The following is a 15,653-nucleotide window of genomic DNA, read 5'->3' as shown; positions in this document are numbered from 1 at the left end:
GGATTAAATACAGAATGTACCCTTAGCAAATGCATTTTTAGCCTTTTCTGAACAAGCTTGTTCTGCATCTATTGAATTCCCTGAAAGCCATTAATCAGATTATAATATAAGGCTAGTGAGTGAGGCAGATACAGCAGGGCAGTCAATAGCCTGCTTTTAGCCAACCCAGAAATCCAAGAAAAGCATCAGCAGTGACAAATCAAAGTGCTATTATCACACATAGGCTATATTATTTCAGACAAAAACATGGCCCACAAGTGGCAGTCTCAATATGCAGTGCTAGGATTGTCAGAAAAAAGCCAATATGGTTTCTGCTCAGTCACTAGGAATGAAAAAAAATTACTTCCAAAATTCTGTTGGTTATCATGAAAACACACTTTGATTTGGTCTTACCTTGAAGCTGGCTTGTTGCAGCAACAACTGGAACCATAATTCAGCCCAGTGGCTACACAGCTGCCACACAAGGATTTATTCCTTTCCTCTCACACACTATGCCTTTTACCATCTCAAAGGGCAAAGGATTACTGTCAGCCTGTGGCAAGCATGGCATTTCTCTTGCAAGGTGTTTTTCTTGGCATCAGTTAGGAAGAGGCTGAAGTGCCAGTAGGTGGGAGAACCATTTTTCCTTTGTGCTCCATCCTCCTGCATTCACAGTATGTTTTTTCTAGCTTTCTTCCCTCTTCAGCTTAGTTACCCAGACTGAAGTTCTTGTCTTCCTTCCCCAGAGCAGCTCTCATCTACAGTCCAACCCGGCCACCAATTAAATAGCCAATATCCTGTGCACGAGAGAGTTGTACCCCTAGCCAGACCTATGGAAGTGCAGTTTTGACAGTGCGAAGCACATCACTGGAGTTGCCATTTCTTCCCTTGTTCTTCCTCTAGATTTTGTGATTTGGACTGATCTTAAGTTGTCAGCATCTCACTGGCATTCTCCGTACACTTGCCTGTCTTGTAGCTTACGGGGGTGGGGGGAAGTGCAGCACTGTGTGGGAGGAAGACACTCAGCACATGTATTAAGTGGTTAGTTCACTAGGTCTGTTTAGTTGTGCTATAAGTTTATGTATGGAGACAAACTGCACACTAACAAACAAAAAGTGAGTGAAAACATTTTATTTGCAAATATGGCAAAACTCAATGATTCAGGAACTCTATAGGCAAGCAAAAGTGAGAGAGATCTTAAAAAGTGCTAAAATCTTCATCTTTTAATGCATTACTGACTTACGTTTTCATTTAGTTCTACGACAGTAATTTTAATAAGATTTCCTAGTTTCATACATTTCCCCATCTTCTTGGTAACTTGCAAACTTTGAGTAGTATAAGTGTTTGACAGATTTGTATCGAAGATGCAAATAATTGGGAGGCTATTTGTGTTACTGTAAAGCTTTTCTGAAAGCAAAAGTTAACTGCTCCTCTGTCCTCAGCAACAGTTTCCCTCTTAACAGCTAGGCTGCCTGAATGAGACATCTTTGTACAGAGGGTCTTCAGTTCGATTAACTTACAAACTCCGTATTAAAATCCAGTAGAAACTCTCACAGAGTTTCTATATTTTCTTTTTGGGACAACAAAAAGCATGTAAGTTAATAAAAAAGAACTTAACCACTGTTAGTAGGTTTGTACATCATTGACAAAGACAAAGCAAGTGTATCAAAAAAACAGACCCAGGGAAGCAGTATCCAGGACCACCCACAGCGACGTCAAAACACGAAGAGGAACTGCACTTGTGAGTTCTCAGAGAGTTGCCCAGCACAATGTGGGCAACAAAACACATACACAAAGTGTCTTAGGACAGCAGTTCTACCACTGGCCTCGAGAGAACATAACTGGTCTCTTCCAGTCATATCATATTTCTGGAAAAATGAAAATTAACGTATACAAATAGGACAGAAAATATCAATGATTAAGATGTTTCTCCTGTCCTATAGCATTTGCTTAGCAAATGCTCACATTGAGAAAATACGTGGCCGCATTCACTTGAAAGTCTGGCTCGTTGTGACACAGTTTTTATATACTTACGGCCATTAGTTGCAGCCAAACCTCCAAATATTAGTACCTGCTTATTCATATGTTGTGACTTTTACAGTTTCACTTGAGCTCTATTTTTGTGTAGGTCACACAGCAAGTTACTGTGGATCTGCAAAAAGTTTCTGATCCAACAATTTTCTGATCCAAACAGTAGCTGCCATTGTACAGATGAAACTTCTCCACTTGAGCACTTACAACATGGATTTAAAATAAGCTTTTTATTTTTTTGTTTTACCATTTTAAACTTGAAACTAGTTTCAGCATTAACAAGCAAAGCGTTAACTTTGAAAACTAAGTCAAGTCATTCTTACATACGCTGACTTGTTTAGAATTGTGATAGGGTCAAGAACAGCTGTATTCTGCACTGAAAAGAATCTTTGACTACTAAAAACTTGAGAGTTTGCTTAAAAACTACTGTACTGCTAATTTTTCTCTTAACTGAACTGTTTGCAAAGAGAAATCCTCTCTACTCTATTTCTAAGAAAATGCATTTACAATTATTTGCCCACAGAAGTCATAACTTTCAATTTCCCATCCCACGATTCTGATTTTTCTGCTATGGTTACCCAAATGTCTATGCTTCATTTAAGAGAGGAAGAGGAGAAGACAAGGCAATTAGTCTAAACAGATGTAACATCTGTTTTACCAATCCTCCACAATACAGAAATTCTTTGGATTAACATTCCAAAGGATTGCGTTAAAAAGAAAGAAGTCGCCAAGTATGACAACACCTGCAGTACGGAAAATAAGATGAGGGATACAAACAGCTCTGATCCCTCTAAGATACAATGCATTTTTCTGCTTCCTCCTTATACTCTATCGTATACTCTGGGTAAATCTGGTATTTTTCAAACACAACAAAAATGGATGGATTTAACTCATTGTCCACACAGCTGTCATAAAACCGAAGCCCATCAACGGACTTTATCGGGGGGCGAACATAGGCTGCATTGCCTTTAACATAATCTCCAACCAATACACGAGCCACGAACATGATGTTTGTCTTCACTGCAGGCTGACAGTATGCATGGGAATAGGAAGCATCTCTAGCAAAGTAACTTCCTAGAAAATGATATGAAAACATGGTTACAAGGAATATGTATAAAGTCACAGCAAAAACTGAGCATCCCCTTGTTTTTCAGGAGGTATTTGACCCAACTTTCAGGTCTCCTCTTACTCAGTTTACATAATACCATAGGAATTTTTACAAGAGAATGGATTTTGCCTCATAATTTCCATTCAGAATTTGCTATTTTAGGAATAATTTTTAAAAAACCCAAACATAAAAACACTACAGGTATGTGTGTTATTTCTCCAGCAAGTTCAAATTATGACCTTGTGCCTTCAGAAGATCCCACCTACAGCAACAGAGGCTTTTCAAATCACTACATTAATTCTCTTAACACCTTGTGAAAAGACTTATCCCTGCACAAAGCAAATCCTTGTCCTCTCCAGAGGGAAGGAAGATCATAATACCAATTCCTGCCTTTTTTTTGTTTTTTTCCCCACCCTCTATAGTTAAAGACTTCAAAACTTTGATTGCTCTAGTATCAGGGGAGTCTAAGTAGACATCTAACACACAGAGTCACTTCCTACATACCCTTTCCATAGTTAGTTCCATTGCTTCCACAAATTCTCCAGTCAAAGTTGTGAACACAGATGGCTTCCACGAAGGAGATCTTGGTTCCGTGGAAAAGGAGCCTTTCACTTACTTCCTTCCCTCCATTTTCCCTTTTCATCTGCTCCTTTTGCCTAAAAGAAAAATGCAGGGGAGAAGAGCGTGAGCCATGGAAGAAAAGGGAGAAAGGGTTTTTTTTCAAAAAAAAAGGATATAATGTACATGTAAATATCAGCTGGATGAGATTTCCAGTCTGCTTTCTCCTCTCTCAGCTTGGAAGATGAAACAGACTAGCAGTATGATGAACAATTACACAATGAGCAATATATTGATACCACTGCCCAGCAATTCTAGGTCATTCTGGCTTTCTTCAGTGAATTTAAGTAAGCATTGACACTATTACAGCCCCCACTGTACCAACCTTTTGCTCTTCTGTAGGGTCCTACTAGTTCTGCTTTAATGTCTCTTGTCCCTTCCCAGCCCCAAACTCTCTGGGGAGCGGAGGTTGTACTAACCGCAGAGCCTCCACGCTCCAGCAGTGGGTAAGCACTAGAGGCAGCTTGTTCTTCATTCCCCTAGTGAACCCAGACTGCCACACGCCCTGAGCTCCTGCCCCTCGGTGAGATCAGTGCAGCCGAGGAGACAGAGCCAGGAGAGAAACTGAGCCTTCCCTCACCACTGAAGACCTTCCTGATTGAGGCCAGAGTCAGACTGGGCTATGACCGGTGTCAAAAGAGGAATCGTAACGGAAGGCTCAACTAGTACCTCCCATCACTATTTCACAGCATCCAGACATCCCGCAGGTTTTCAGAAGCTGTCAAAGTGGATAAGACAGTGATATTCTTCAGGAAGTTATCAGCTACCAAGTAAACAGAGCCAGGGAGAGGGGAGAATCCTTCCAACTTGTAAACAGCATAAATGAGAAGTTAGGAGCAATGAACTGAAACTTGTTGATTGCGAACTTGACAGTGTTAAACTCTGCCTGGTTAGCTTAATTATCTCTTTGGAGGAGGATAAAGAGTATGCACTACCACATGTTTTTAAGTGTCTTAAGTTTTGCTAGATGAAGAGGTTTTATGAAATTATTAGTGATAGCTTCCTGGCTTCAGTCACTTCACAGGTGAAAGTACTTATTTGAGCAGTATTTTTCTCCATTACCATTCCATACATTCCTTGAACACTTCTATTAGGTATCTGCTTTTGTTTTAAACTAGACAACTGTTCTATGCAACACCTTAATCTACTACCAAAGTAACTTGAACATGGTCGTTTACTGTCAATAGCACCAGCTCAAAACTGTTGGTATCTAGCTTGGTGTAAGTACCTGGAGTTCAGTATCACTGATGCAGATGTTAAAAACCAGAAAGGAGCTCAGGTACTCAGGGACCATTAAGTTAAAGCACAAGGACTCTTTCTCAGTGAATACTGACTTAATTCAGCAAGGGTACTCAAACTCTTGAGAAAGCCTTAAATAAATCTGACTGGGGGGGGGGGGAAAAAAAAAAAAAAAAAAAAAAAAGAGAGAGAGACAGACCCAAGCACACTTTACCCTTGCCCACTTCTTTTTTAGCAAGTATTTCATATGTTCTAATGGATAAACTTTTGTTAACAGACAGAACATATGCGCAGCAGGCAGTTACTGTTCAGTCCCCAAGTCAATCAATACACTATTTCACATTACTGTGGGTATCCTCATCCCAATTTTGCGTCATTCATGTCCTTCTGTCCATACCCCTCCCCCCATCTTCCAAGGAGCCATGCAAAGGGAACCCCCCCCCAGGAGCATCTCATTCTCTGCAAGGCCTTAGACACTTAATTTCACTCCTGAAACTGCTCCTAAGAAGGAAATACCAGTCATGTTAAAGCAGAGGTGGTAAAGTCTTTTCTTTCCTAGGAAGTAGCTACAGGACACCAGCTCTTGGAGACTCCCTCCCCATAAGGATGTGGAAACAAATACTAACCACTGAAACACTTTCCAGAGGGATGGATTCTGAATCCTCTGTATTTTAAGGACCTTGTAGCTTTTCATAGTCTGATGAAACAGTTGCTTTATTCTGTTGTATTCAGAGGTTGTATTACTGACCTCCACTGCCTATAAAATAGAAACAAAAAGGAAAAGAAGACATGAGCCTTCAGTTAGCTCATAACATGCAGAAGCCTAATTACAGCACATACACTTTCAGAAGGGTCCCCAAACTATACTTGCGAAGGTTAATTTAATGCTTTGGATCGTGACTATGCGAATAATTAGGACAGACACTTAATATGTAAATCAGTATGTCACTCCTGCTTTGCAAGGACACCTCACCTCTCTTCAGGAAGGATGCTCAAAGCGAAAGGATCAATTAAATGTTTTACATCTCCAAGTAAGAGTTGACACTTGTAACTTTAAATCTCAATGAAACGGCAATTTAAAAAAAAGAAAACTTGACTGATTACTGCAGATAATATCAGTGTTATATATAAAGCTGATCAAGAACAAAAGATGTTACGATAACAGTATCATTTGTAACCAGACATTTAAGGGAGCTTCAGCTACTAAAGATGAAACAAACAAAATACATACAACCACCCAGCATCGTAGCTCCTTAACTTTCCAAATTAAAACTTGGAAAGTTGCACTTAAATACAGACTTAAGGAAAAAAAAAAAAAAAAGCTACATTTCTACACATAAGAGAACAATTAAGATTCTAATAGGAATGTTACACTAAATACCTGCTTAAGCAAATACATCTCCTCCTTTCCTAAAGGAAACAACGTCTATTTATCCATGCTTATTGTGTTTAAAAATCCATCAAGAAATGCACATTTTTCCCCAAAGAAAAGGTAAGGCAAAACATAAAACATGATTCGAGCTCTTCTACTTGCCTATGTCATGCATAAATTTTCCATTTTTTTCTCCAAAGTAATATCTGTCTTTAATCTTCTAGAATAGACACTTATCTCCCATAAACTTGACTGAAAATGCATAATGCTGGCAGACTGAGGTCACTTGGTAATACTTTCCACTTTACTGCTGCCTAAGCCTAGTGGGGACTCAAAATGACTTAAATTGAAATACTCAACATTCCACATATCAAAGATGTGTTTTAAGCAGGAAAGCTGCGGTCATCCTAGGAGGTAATATGATGCCAACATCTTAATCTGTCAGGCAAAAGCTCCACATTTTAGAAGGCTGAGTTTAGCGAGGAGATAAAATAGGACTTATATTTCACAGCTGCATATAAATAAAGAAGTGTTTTTCTGGATACCATGTCCAACTTGTGCATTAAGTACTCACTGACGAAGAGGCCTATCATAGGAAAGTCTTCTAGGGATTAAGTATAAAGTCAGCTGCACAAGGAAGAATTATTTCTTTGAATTTATTAAAAAGCTTTTACAAGGTTGAATGAAGTTTCCCATGTCTTAATACAAGAGTATTTTCCAAAGCTTCTTTACAACACATAAAACAATTTGGATGGGCAAGTATTTATTGTCTGCATACTCTGTGACACCACAGCTCAAGTTGCTCACCATCACCTACAAGATTAAAATTATGTCACTGTATTTCAGTACTACATCTTTCATTTATACATAAACAATTCGTATTTGGACTACAACTATGCTTTTGCTATGCTGCATCTATTTACTGAGGAACCGTAACTTTTCTGGGTAAAACAGAGGGTCAGCCACATGGTACAAGGCCTAATCCTGTAAGAAAGGTACTTCAATTATTTTATCATATGATGGCCTCCCAAGCAACAAAGCCAGTTCTCTTTTGAATGAAAACTTTGTGGGATTGTCCTTATTTCCCCAAGGAGGCTTCCCCTACTAATAAAGGGTAACACCACATTGCTATTGCAGGTTGATGCTTCGTAACAACGTAACTTCTTTAGCTCTTCATCTTCAGACCTAAAAAGGAAAATTCCTAGAGAGCATAAGCATTTGCTAACCCACTAGCAAGGAGTGGAGTTTCTGAGGCAGAGAAAGAATCACAGCCCTGACAATAATTTCTATTAGCGCATGACTGTACAAGAACAGCGGTCTGTGATATCAAACCGTGATCTCTGGTTAACTTAGGTTTTGGAAGCAGCATAGTTTGTATTAGTGACAGTGACTCAGCCAGAACTAATGAAGTACACAGACTCTTCACGTTGCATCAGTGCCCATTCCTGTTACAGAACAGCAATCTTTGGCATGCGTGTCAGGATTCAGCAACATAGCAGCCACACAAAGACTAATCCTCTGACATAAAACCACACATTCGTTGCACACATTTCTCTGTCATACATTAAAGATACAATTTAAAACCCAGCATGAAGTTCCAAGACAGTATCGATTCTTTTTTTTTTTTGCCTTTGAAAAGCTTACCAACTACTAATTCCACTTTTTCTGTTAAACAAAGACAGAAGACATTCACACCAACTTTCCAATTGGTGTTACCAATTTCCATTGTGCATTTCATACACTCTACTTTCTATAGAACTATGATTCTAAATGACTTACAGACTAAGACACTGCAACGCTCAAAAAATAAGCAATGTTACCAAACCAGAGCTGCTCTTTTTAAGCAAAGATGACTTCCTCCCTATCTCATATAGGTGTTCCTTTTTAAGATGGATCACTTCCAGCACAGCAAATTTTGCCACGATTATTCGTCAATGTCTAAAGAGAAGGGAACTCATCAAGTCGTAATTGTCAGATCTTACAATGGTCACCACATGCATACAGAATCCCAGCCAGTGCCAATATTACCTACTGCAAAAAACTGAGCTTAGGACCCCACAGAAATATTTAATCTAGACCAGGCTTTCACTTTTAGCACCAACAGGTACTATGGGCTTTGTCACTGTTTAGGTACAGAATTAACTTTTCCTTTCCTATGAAAGGCACTCAGTTTACAAATTAAGAGATGGTTTTCTTAGGTGCCAACTCAGCAAGCAAACTGAGCTCTGGGGAACAAGATGATCCTTCTATTTCACACATCCCCACAAGTACCACCAGCGATACCATGGATCTGCACATCGCATTCCAAAGCCTCTCACAATCACCTCAGTGACTCCAGAAACACCTGAAAAAACAGACTCAACTAAAATTCAGACTGAAGTCTTCAGAGTAAATAAGGGAAGCAGTTAAGGTACATGCAACTCCGAGGCCTGAAGAGAAATGAGCTACCTGTCTTCCCGGCATTCTTTTGAAAAATTTAATCTTATGTTAATCAGTTAAGCTGCTGATAAGCCAAGGGAAGAGCTGATTAGCTATACCCTTTATTATTTTGACAGAGCTCAAAATATCACAGGCCCAAATCTTCAAAAGGTCTGGCGGCCAGATTCCCACACAAACTCATTATTAGTTCATTCAGCAGGTGCTGGACACCTGACACTTTTACAGACTTGAAAAACTAGGGGTTTTTGCTAATTGTGAAAACCAGCTATTTGAAGTGAGCTAATGTACAGAGCAGTTGACTTAAATTTTATCCATTGATTTTTCATCAGAACTGTAGATGAATTTGCTATATACACGCATGGCCAGATACTGGCATTACACCGAGTAAGGCATAATCCCACACAAGAGGGTAGTCAGGGTAAAATGAAACATTCAGCACAAAGCAGAATTACAGGAATCAGCCTACGGAAACTAAGAGACATGATACTTGGTTCTCCTGCCACTGCCAATGTAATTACACCAGGGAAAATAAAATACAAAGAGTGAGAATAGCAATGGAGCTCTCTGTCAACTGAAACTAGCCAGAAAGAATTCCCAGTCTGGAAATATGATATTACTTCTGTCCTGTCCCTAGCCATCAAGATATCTGTGCCAATACAAGTTGGTCAGCATCACAGAAGATTCTGTGACACAGTCAACAAGGAAAACCTCTTATGCTCCACGTTATGTGCTGTTCCTTAATCAGGGTCAAAGCCACTATAAACAAAGACAAGTATAACACTCAAAAGCCTTTTTTATAGCATACTGTAGTATTTCCACAGTCTGTTTTGCTCTTCCAGAAGGACTGCTGCTTAATACCATTAGACCTAGTAATTTAAAAACCACCTGCACATTTTTGGTCTTGGTAGACCAAACAGGAACATAGACTTTGGGCTGACAGGGGTTTGTTTTGTTTTGTTGAAGAGATCACTGCAAATGTTTTTTGATATTATTAGCTGTAACTCTTTATTACTGCCATTCCTTGAGGCCATGGTCTGTGCTCAGATCTGTGATGTATGTGACAGTACTGGGTGACTTGAAAGAGCACATAGAGATCCCCTTTCCTAAATCTCCAGTCCAAACTTTATCCACCAACAGCCATGATGGTATTATTATAGGATGGCTTTTTAACAGCCTACACAGAAAGGGCTTTGTCTCAGCCCAGAAGAAATACACGCTTCATAGAAGCCCCTTGCTTAACTGGTCCACTAAGTCACCAAAATAAGCCATTTTTTCATTTTTAACAGAAAAAAAAAAAAACAAAAATTGTCTTGAATTTGGTGAGTTTTGGTTTTGCGTGTAAATAGATGCCTAAAATACAGATGAAGTTCATGGGAATTTAGCACCTTTTTCAGGAGCTCTTGGGAGATCACCTAGATCTTTAGCACAGCCACTCAAGAGAACACTCCTGTCGCTTTTTAGCATCTACCCAGTTACAATTGCTTCAGTTAAGCATCCTCCTCCTTTGAATCGTGCCTTTCCATCAGAATTACAAGGCCGGGGGAGGTGGGGGAGAAGGGGGAAGATACCTTGTATCCCAAGTCAGGCAGTGCAGATTGATCCCAGTGGACAGGACAGACTTGATTTGGAATAGAAGAATCCCTCTGGCTGTTTGCAAACAGACAGAAACCAAACTGTTAGTAATTCCAGTACTGCTCTGAACAGTCAAATTGGCAGCATCCCCTTTGGCTAATTCCTACATTTAAAAATAAACAAAATAAACCACAAAAACTGGGAAACAGCCTCAGCCTGTGAGCTGGGCCTTGCATGCAGCCATTCAATTGCCACGGTCCTCTTTCACTTGCTTTTTTAAGAAACAACTGTCTAGCACCAGTCCTGTGGATGTGGTATCTGGAGTAACATGTACCACAGAAACCAGGTGATGCACCAAGCTGGCAGTTTGTGATATAGCTTCTGTTCAGTCAAATGGATATGTTTTCTTCTAGCAACAGCTGCATTCTTTGCACAATTACTGCCAGCACTGGCAGCTGTTTTGCCTTATAATTACTTCTGAAATACGAAAACACAACAACTTAGAGAGAATCTTTTACCCTTTCCTTATCTTCTGCACATCTTCAGAAGACACAAACTTCGGTCGCCTGCAGACCTTTCTTCGAGTTTTAAAAGAGATGTTTGTCTGGGTCATTTCTTGAGGAGAAAAGAGAAGGCAAAAGAAAAAGTCATGAATAAGTCTACAAGATGGGGTCATTAATTAATGAGAGTCATTCATTAATGAGAAGTGCATATTCATTGTCAATTCTATCTGCTGAAGAATAGTTGCACAAAGCCTACTTAAGGTTCTTGTCCTTCCTGTAACTCTGGTATTTATCCTGTGCCTACCTTGTTTGCTCCCTTAAGTCATTCATGCTCTTTAAATATTGCTCCAGCAGCACAGGAAGATGCCTGATTTTTCATTTTTAGTATCCATAGGGTTAACTCACTTTACTTAAGGTTTACTATGACTTTATGTGAAGACTACAAGTCTTTTTACTTCTGGTCCAATGTGAGTCTGAATATTGTCAAGGAATAAGGGGGAAGGTTACTTTTGTAAGGAATTTCCTCTGGGCCATCACTACCTCACCTCCCCTTCCAATCAGTAAATCTGGTAGTATTAGTAAAAGAAGTCATAGCTTCTAAAAGCTGGGATAGCTGGCAGGTTAGTCTTTGTAAAGCACTGCATAGTTGTAAATGAGAACCTTTAAAATGAGTACCTTTAAAATTGAGCTGGTAATGATGTGAGCCAGCCTGGAAAGATATGGTGGCATCTGGATCTGCTAGATACAAATTCTCAATAATAGCAGAAGATGGCGAGTTCACACTATTCCCTTCTCCCTTTGGGGGAGCAAGAGGAAAAAAAGAGAAAGAAGAGTAATGAGTAAACACAACAGGACTAAACCCTGGATAACTAGTTTGGGTAGAGGGAAAGAAGAGGCAAAGAGTAGGATGAAGAAGAAATCTACCCAGAACTATCATGGCCTAAAATGCGATTACCAGACGCACATAACATACACACAAATACATAATTAGTAATGACGGACACACATGTATCCCATTAGTTCTGTAACAAGTTGTACTGGTTTTGGCTGGTATAGAGTTAAATTTCTTCACAGTAGCTAGTATGGGGTTATGTTTTGGATTTGTGCTGAAAACAGTGTTGATAACACAGGGATGTTTTTTGTTACTGCTAAGCAGTGCTTACACAGAGTTGAGGCCTCTTCTGCTTCTCTCACCACACTCCACCAGCGAGTAGGCTGGGGGGCACAAGGAGTTGGGAGGGAACACAGCCAGGACAGCTGACCCCAACTGACCCAAGGGATATTCCACACCATATGATGTCATGCTCAGTACATAAAACTGGGGGAAGAAGGAGGAAGGGGGGACATTCGGAGTGACGGCGTTTGTCTTCCCAAGTCACCATTAAGTGTGATGGAGCCCTGTTGTCCTGGAGGTGGCTGAACACCTGCCTGCCCATGGGAAGTGGTGAATGGATTCCTTGTTTTGCTTTGCTTACGTGCACGGCTTTTGCTTTACCTATTAAACTGTCTTTATCTCAGCCCATGAGTTTTCTTACTTTTACTCTTCCAATTCTCTCCCCCATCCCACTGTGGAGGAGTGAGCGAGTGGCTCCGTGGGGCTTAGTCGCCGGCCAGGTGTGACGGATGCACTCAACTCCTTGACCAAACTAGTGTTAGTTTGATTCAGGCTCCCAGGGAAGTAAAGGCCTAGGCCAAGACCAGGCCATGAACTTCTCTAGTTCCAACCTGTTCTCTGAAACCCCCCACAAGAACAGGGTGACATGGTGAGCATTGATGCATAAGCTTGGAAACCGGAACACCGATCATGTGATTAACACATGAATAGCCAGTGCTTCTTCCAAGATTAATTTGTCAAGGAACAAAGGAAGTTGTGGGTACAAGGAGTCTCATGCTTACCTTTTTCACCGTGTGCAATTTGATTATGAGCCAACCACTTCATTCCATAAATCTGACAGCCTGAGTGAGCTTTTTTTTTAGCAATCCCTGCTAAGGTGTGGGCTGCACAGCGGTGACCTCCCCTTGAGCTGGGACACCTCTCAACGTTACTCCTTGAGGGTGAGACACCCCTTACCGATCACAGATCTTTGGTAAGTGATCGATATCATGCATAACCTTGTATTATAGTATACCGAGATTTTGTATTGGTAACTTTGAATTATTATTATATCCTCTGTGCAATAAGTAATAGAGTGAACCTTGCCATCAGACTTTGTTAAGTCTCACTTTTACAACATTCTACTTCAAACTACTTTTGCTGCTACCTTTCATGGTGGTTCTTTAAATGGTCTAAAGCCTCCCCCGCAACAAACTGGTGTAGTCAGCAGATTCTAAATTTGCTCTGCAACACCAGGGTTAAACCATGATGCAAGTATAATTCTCTAATGTACAAAATAATGTAAAATATGAGGGTATGTTGATGGAGATGCTTTCCATTTAAGCTGCCTACTGAAATCAAAAGCCCACCATTGCTAGAGCCACTATATTCATCATCTTTCCCTGCGTACTTTTCCACATCCCTGGATCACCTTTGTGTTCTGCCAGTTGTGCCGCTACACTGTAAACCACATGGGGAAGACTCATCTGTGCTGGGGGAAGGAGAGATTACTTATTTATTTCTTTTGCTGCATTTTTCACATAGATCACTCTCTCAAAGAGGATTTGGCCACCCAGGGAGAAAGGTAACATTTGATCTGAGAGAGCACAGCAGTCCTTGCACGTTCAAGGAAGCAGGACAATGCTTAGAAGAGAGGCAAGGCTACTTCCTGAATAATTTAAAAGGCAATATATCTCAAGGACAGTGTATACATGTTAAATCTGTGTAGAAGCCATGGACAACTCCAGAAGGGAATCTGACTAGAGAAGCCAGCATGCATCGTCAAAAACAGCCTGATCAACACAAGCTGAAAAAAAGGAATTTTGCTTTCCTGTATTTGCCAACAAGATCTTTGTCAGGAAAGTAGTTACAACAAATCACCCAGACACAAAGACAGACAATCACTCGTACTGAACCTCACTGCAAGGAGATAAAGCATGTTCCCTCCCCTCCAGCCTGTCAACATTTTATCACATCTGTTACGAACATCTGTAGCTTCACTGCCTTACTTGACACTGTAAAACTCAGGCACAAGCACTTACTTAATTAACCTTGCTGAGTAAAGGGGAGTTGGGGGGGGGGGAGAGGCTCCAAGCATTTCTTCAGAAGTGATTCAAAGCACAGGATGTGGACTCACCTGTTGCCCATATTCAATCCACTGGGCTTGGTCATTCTTCCAATACCAAATCCACTGTGTAGTCAATAACAATGTGGGTTTTGTGACTGATGACGGTGTAGAGAGGCGTCGAAGCGAAGAAGAACAGCATGTCATTGTCTGAAAATTAATGTTCTTAGCTGGTATGCTGTAAGGACAAATTCAGGTTTATTATATTTAACAGTATATATTTTATCCTCTAATCCCCAGTTTAAGATGGTGCAATTTTCTTTAATATAATGTGACTGCCTGAACTTAATTAGGCCCAAAATAAGAGTATTTCCCACCGCATGCATGGCAGCTCTGAAAACTGTTTCCAGTCTTCAGAAGTGAACTGTGACCTGTAAGACACTGAATGCCATCTCAGTCGCTAGCCAGATGTTGCACTGCCAGCTTTACAGACAGTCTGGGGCTACATGTACAATGTGGCAAGAGGTATTTCTGCAATAAATAAGCATGGTTACAGTTTTTCTCAGTACAAAAATAGAAGTTGGTAAGTACCTGACTGAGTTTGCCAGCAAGCACCTGCAGCTTATCAACTTTGTTCTTTTTCTGTGGTTACAGAGGATGCAATCACAGCTGTGACTTCTGTAAACAGGATTCATCACTGGAGCCACCTGGGCTCTTACTCCTGGGAGGCTTGAGAAAATTAACTCTCAGGCAGAAAGACTTTGAAAGTAGCCTCCTCTTGGGAATCTTGCTTGTGATTTGCACCATCCAGCAGCCTAGTCAAGCTGCAAATCAAAATCACCTGCTGACTGAAGAGGCATGGGCCAAAACAGCTATACCATTTTATTGAGGCCATACTTGGGGTCCCCTACAAATCCAATGACTTACAGTGGGGCTTTCAGAAAGGAGTTAAAGGGAAAATGCACTTTCTTAAGGAAAAAGAAAAAGATGGGCTGCTTACACAAAGGGCATTTAATAAAATTTACCTAGGCACATTATAGATATTATTATATTATAGTATTATTATAGATGCTAGCTGTATTAGGAGAGGAACAGCCTAGAGAAGGACCAGCTCTGAACTGTTGTTAAAAGGCCCAACTTAATTATTATTTATAAGTTATGATTCATTATCTGATATACTAATATTCTAAGCACTAAATTCCACCCATTTCTTTTTACACTGTATAGAGTTTTAAATGCAAGATACTGTGTTATTCTTAGAAGACAAGAATGGGGTGATATTTCCATGCAATCACTTTTACTTTTGGGTTTTTTTAAAAGAAAAATTCTCATTTGTACATCCTCCCAGATTCTGAGCAGCTCAGTAATCAGAAGTTATGGAAGTCAGACATCTTTAGGAAGAAAACAAGAGTTTTTCCTCAGGGGCTCAACCACAGTACTCTAAGCAAGCAGTCCAGCATCATCATACCTGCTGTTTTTTGGGTCACAATAGGCCTTTTCAATCTCCTCCGTCATGGAAAGGTCATTCCAGGTGATCCCATTATATACCTGCCATCGATATGGCAAATGGTAATGAACAAATCTGCATTTATCTGTAATGAGATCAGACATAATCAAGAGCTCTGCAATCATAA

General features: G+C 40.2%; 1 protein-coding gene across 2 annotated transcripts in view; it reads right to left on the bottom strand.

The window, feature by feature from the left end:
- Positions 1–1,095: 1,095 nt before the first annotated feature.
- The window catches only part of LOC115352532 (zinc finger CCCH-type antiviral protein 1-like), a 30,725-nt gene continuing 16,167 nt past the window's right edge, over positions 1,096–15,653 (bottom strand). For both annotated transcript variants that reach the window (XM_030040862.2, XM_041129505.1), the window contains 8 exons: positions 15,488–15,611; positions 14,092–14,257; positions 11,537–11,657; positions 10,877–10,973; positions 10,355–10,433; positions 5,602–5,732; positions 3,623–3,774; positions 1,096–3,084 (listed from right to left, as the gene is read on the bottom strand). In XM_030040862.2, the coding sequence (XP_029896722.1) occupies positions 2,801–3,084; positions 3,623–3,774; positions 5,602–5,732; positions 10,355–10,433; positions 10,877–10,973; positions 11,537–11,657; positions 14,092–14,257; positions 15,488–15,611 (1,154 nt within the window). In that variant the 3' untranslated portion in view covers positions 1,096–2,800. The remainder of the gene's footprint in view (positions 3,085–3,622; positions 3,775–5,601; positions 5,733–10,354; positions 10,434–10,876; positions 10,974–11,536; positions 11,658–14,091; positions 14,258–15,487; positions 15,612–15,653) is intronic.

This window comes from Aquila chrysaetos, chromosome 17, assembly GCF_900496995.4.
Source record: "Aquila chrysaetos chrysaetos chromosome 17, bAquChr1.4, whole genome shotgun sequence".
Classification (NCBI taxonomy): Eukaryota; Metazoa; Chordata; class Aves; order Accipitriformes; family Accipitridae; genus Aquila; species Aquila chrysaetos.
The sequence above is the reverse complement of the archived record's forward strand: the minus strand, read 5'-3'. Positions and strand labels throughout refer to the sequence as shown.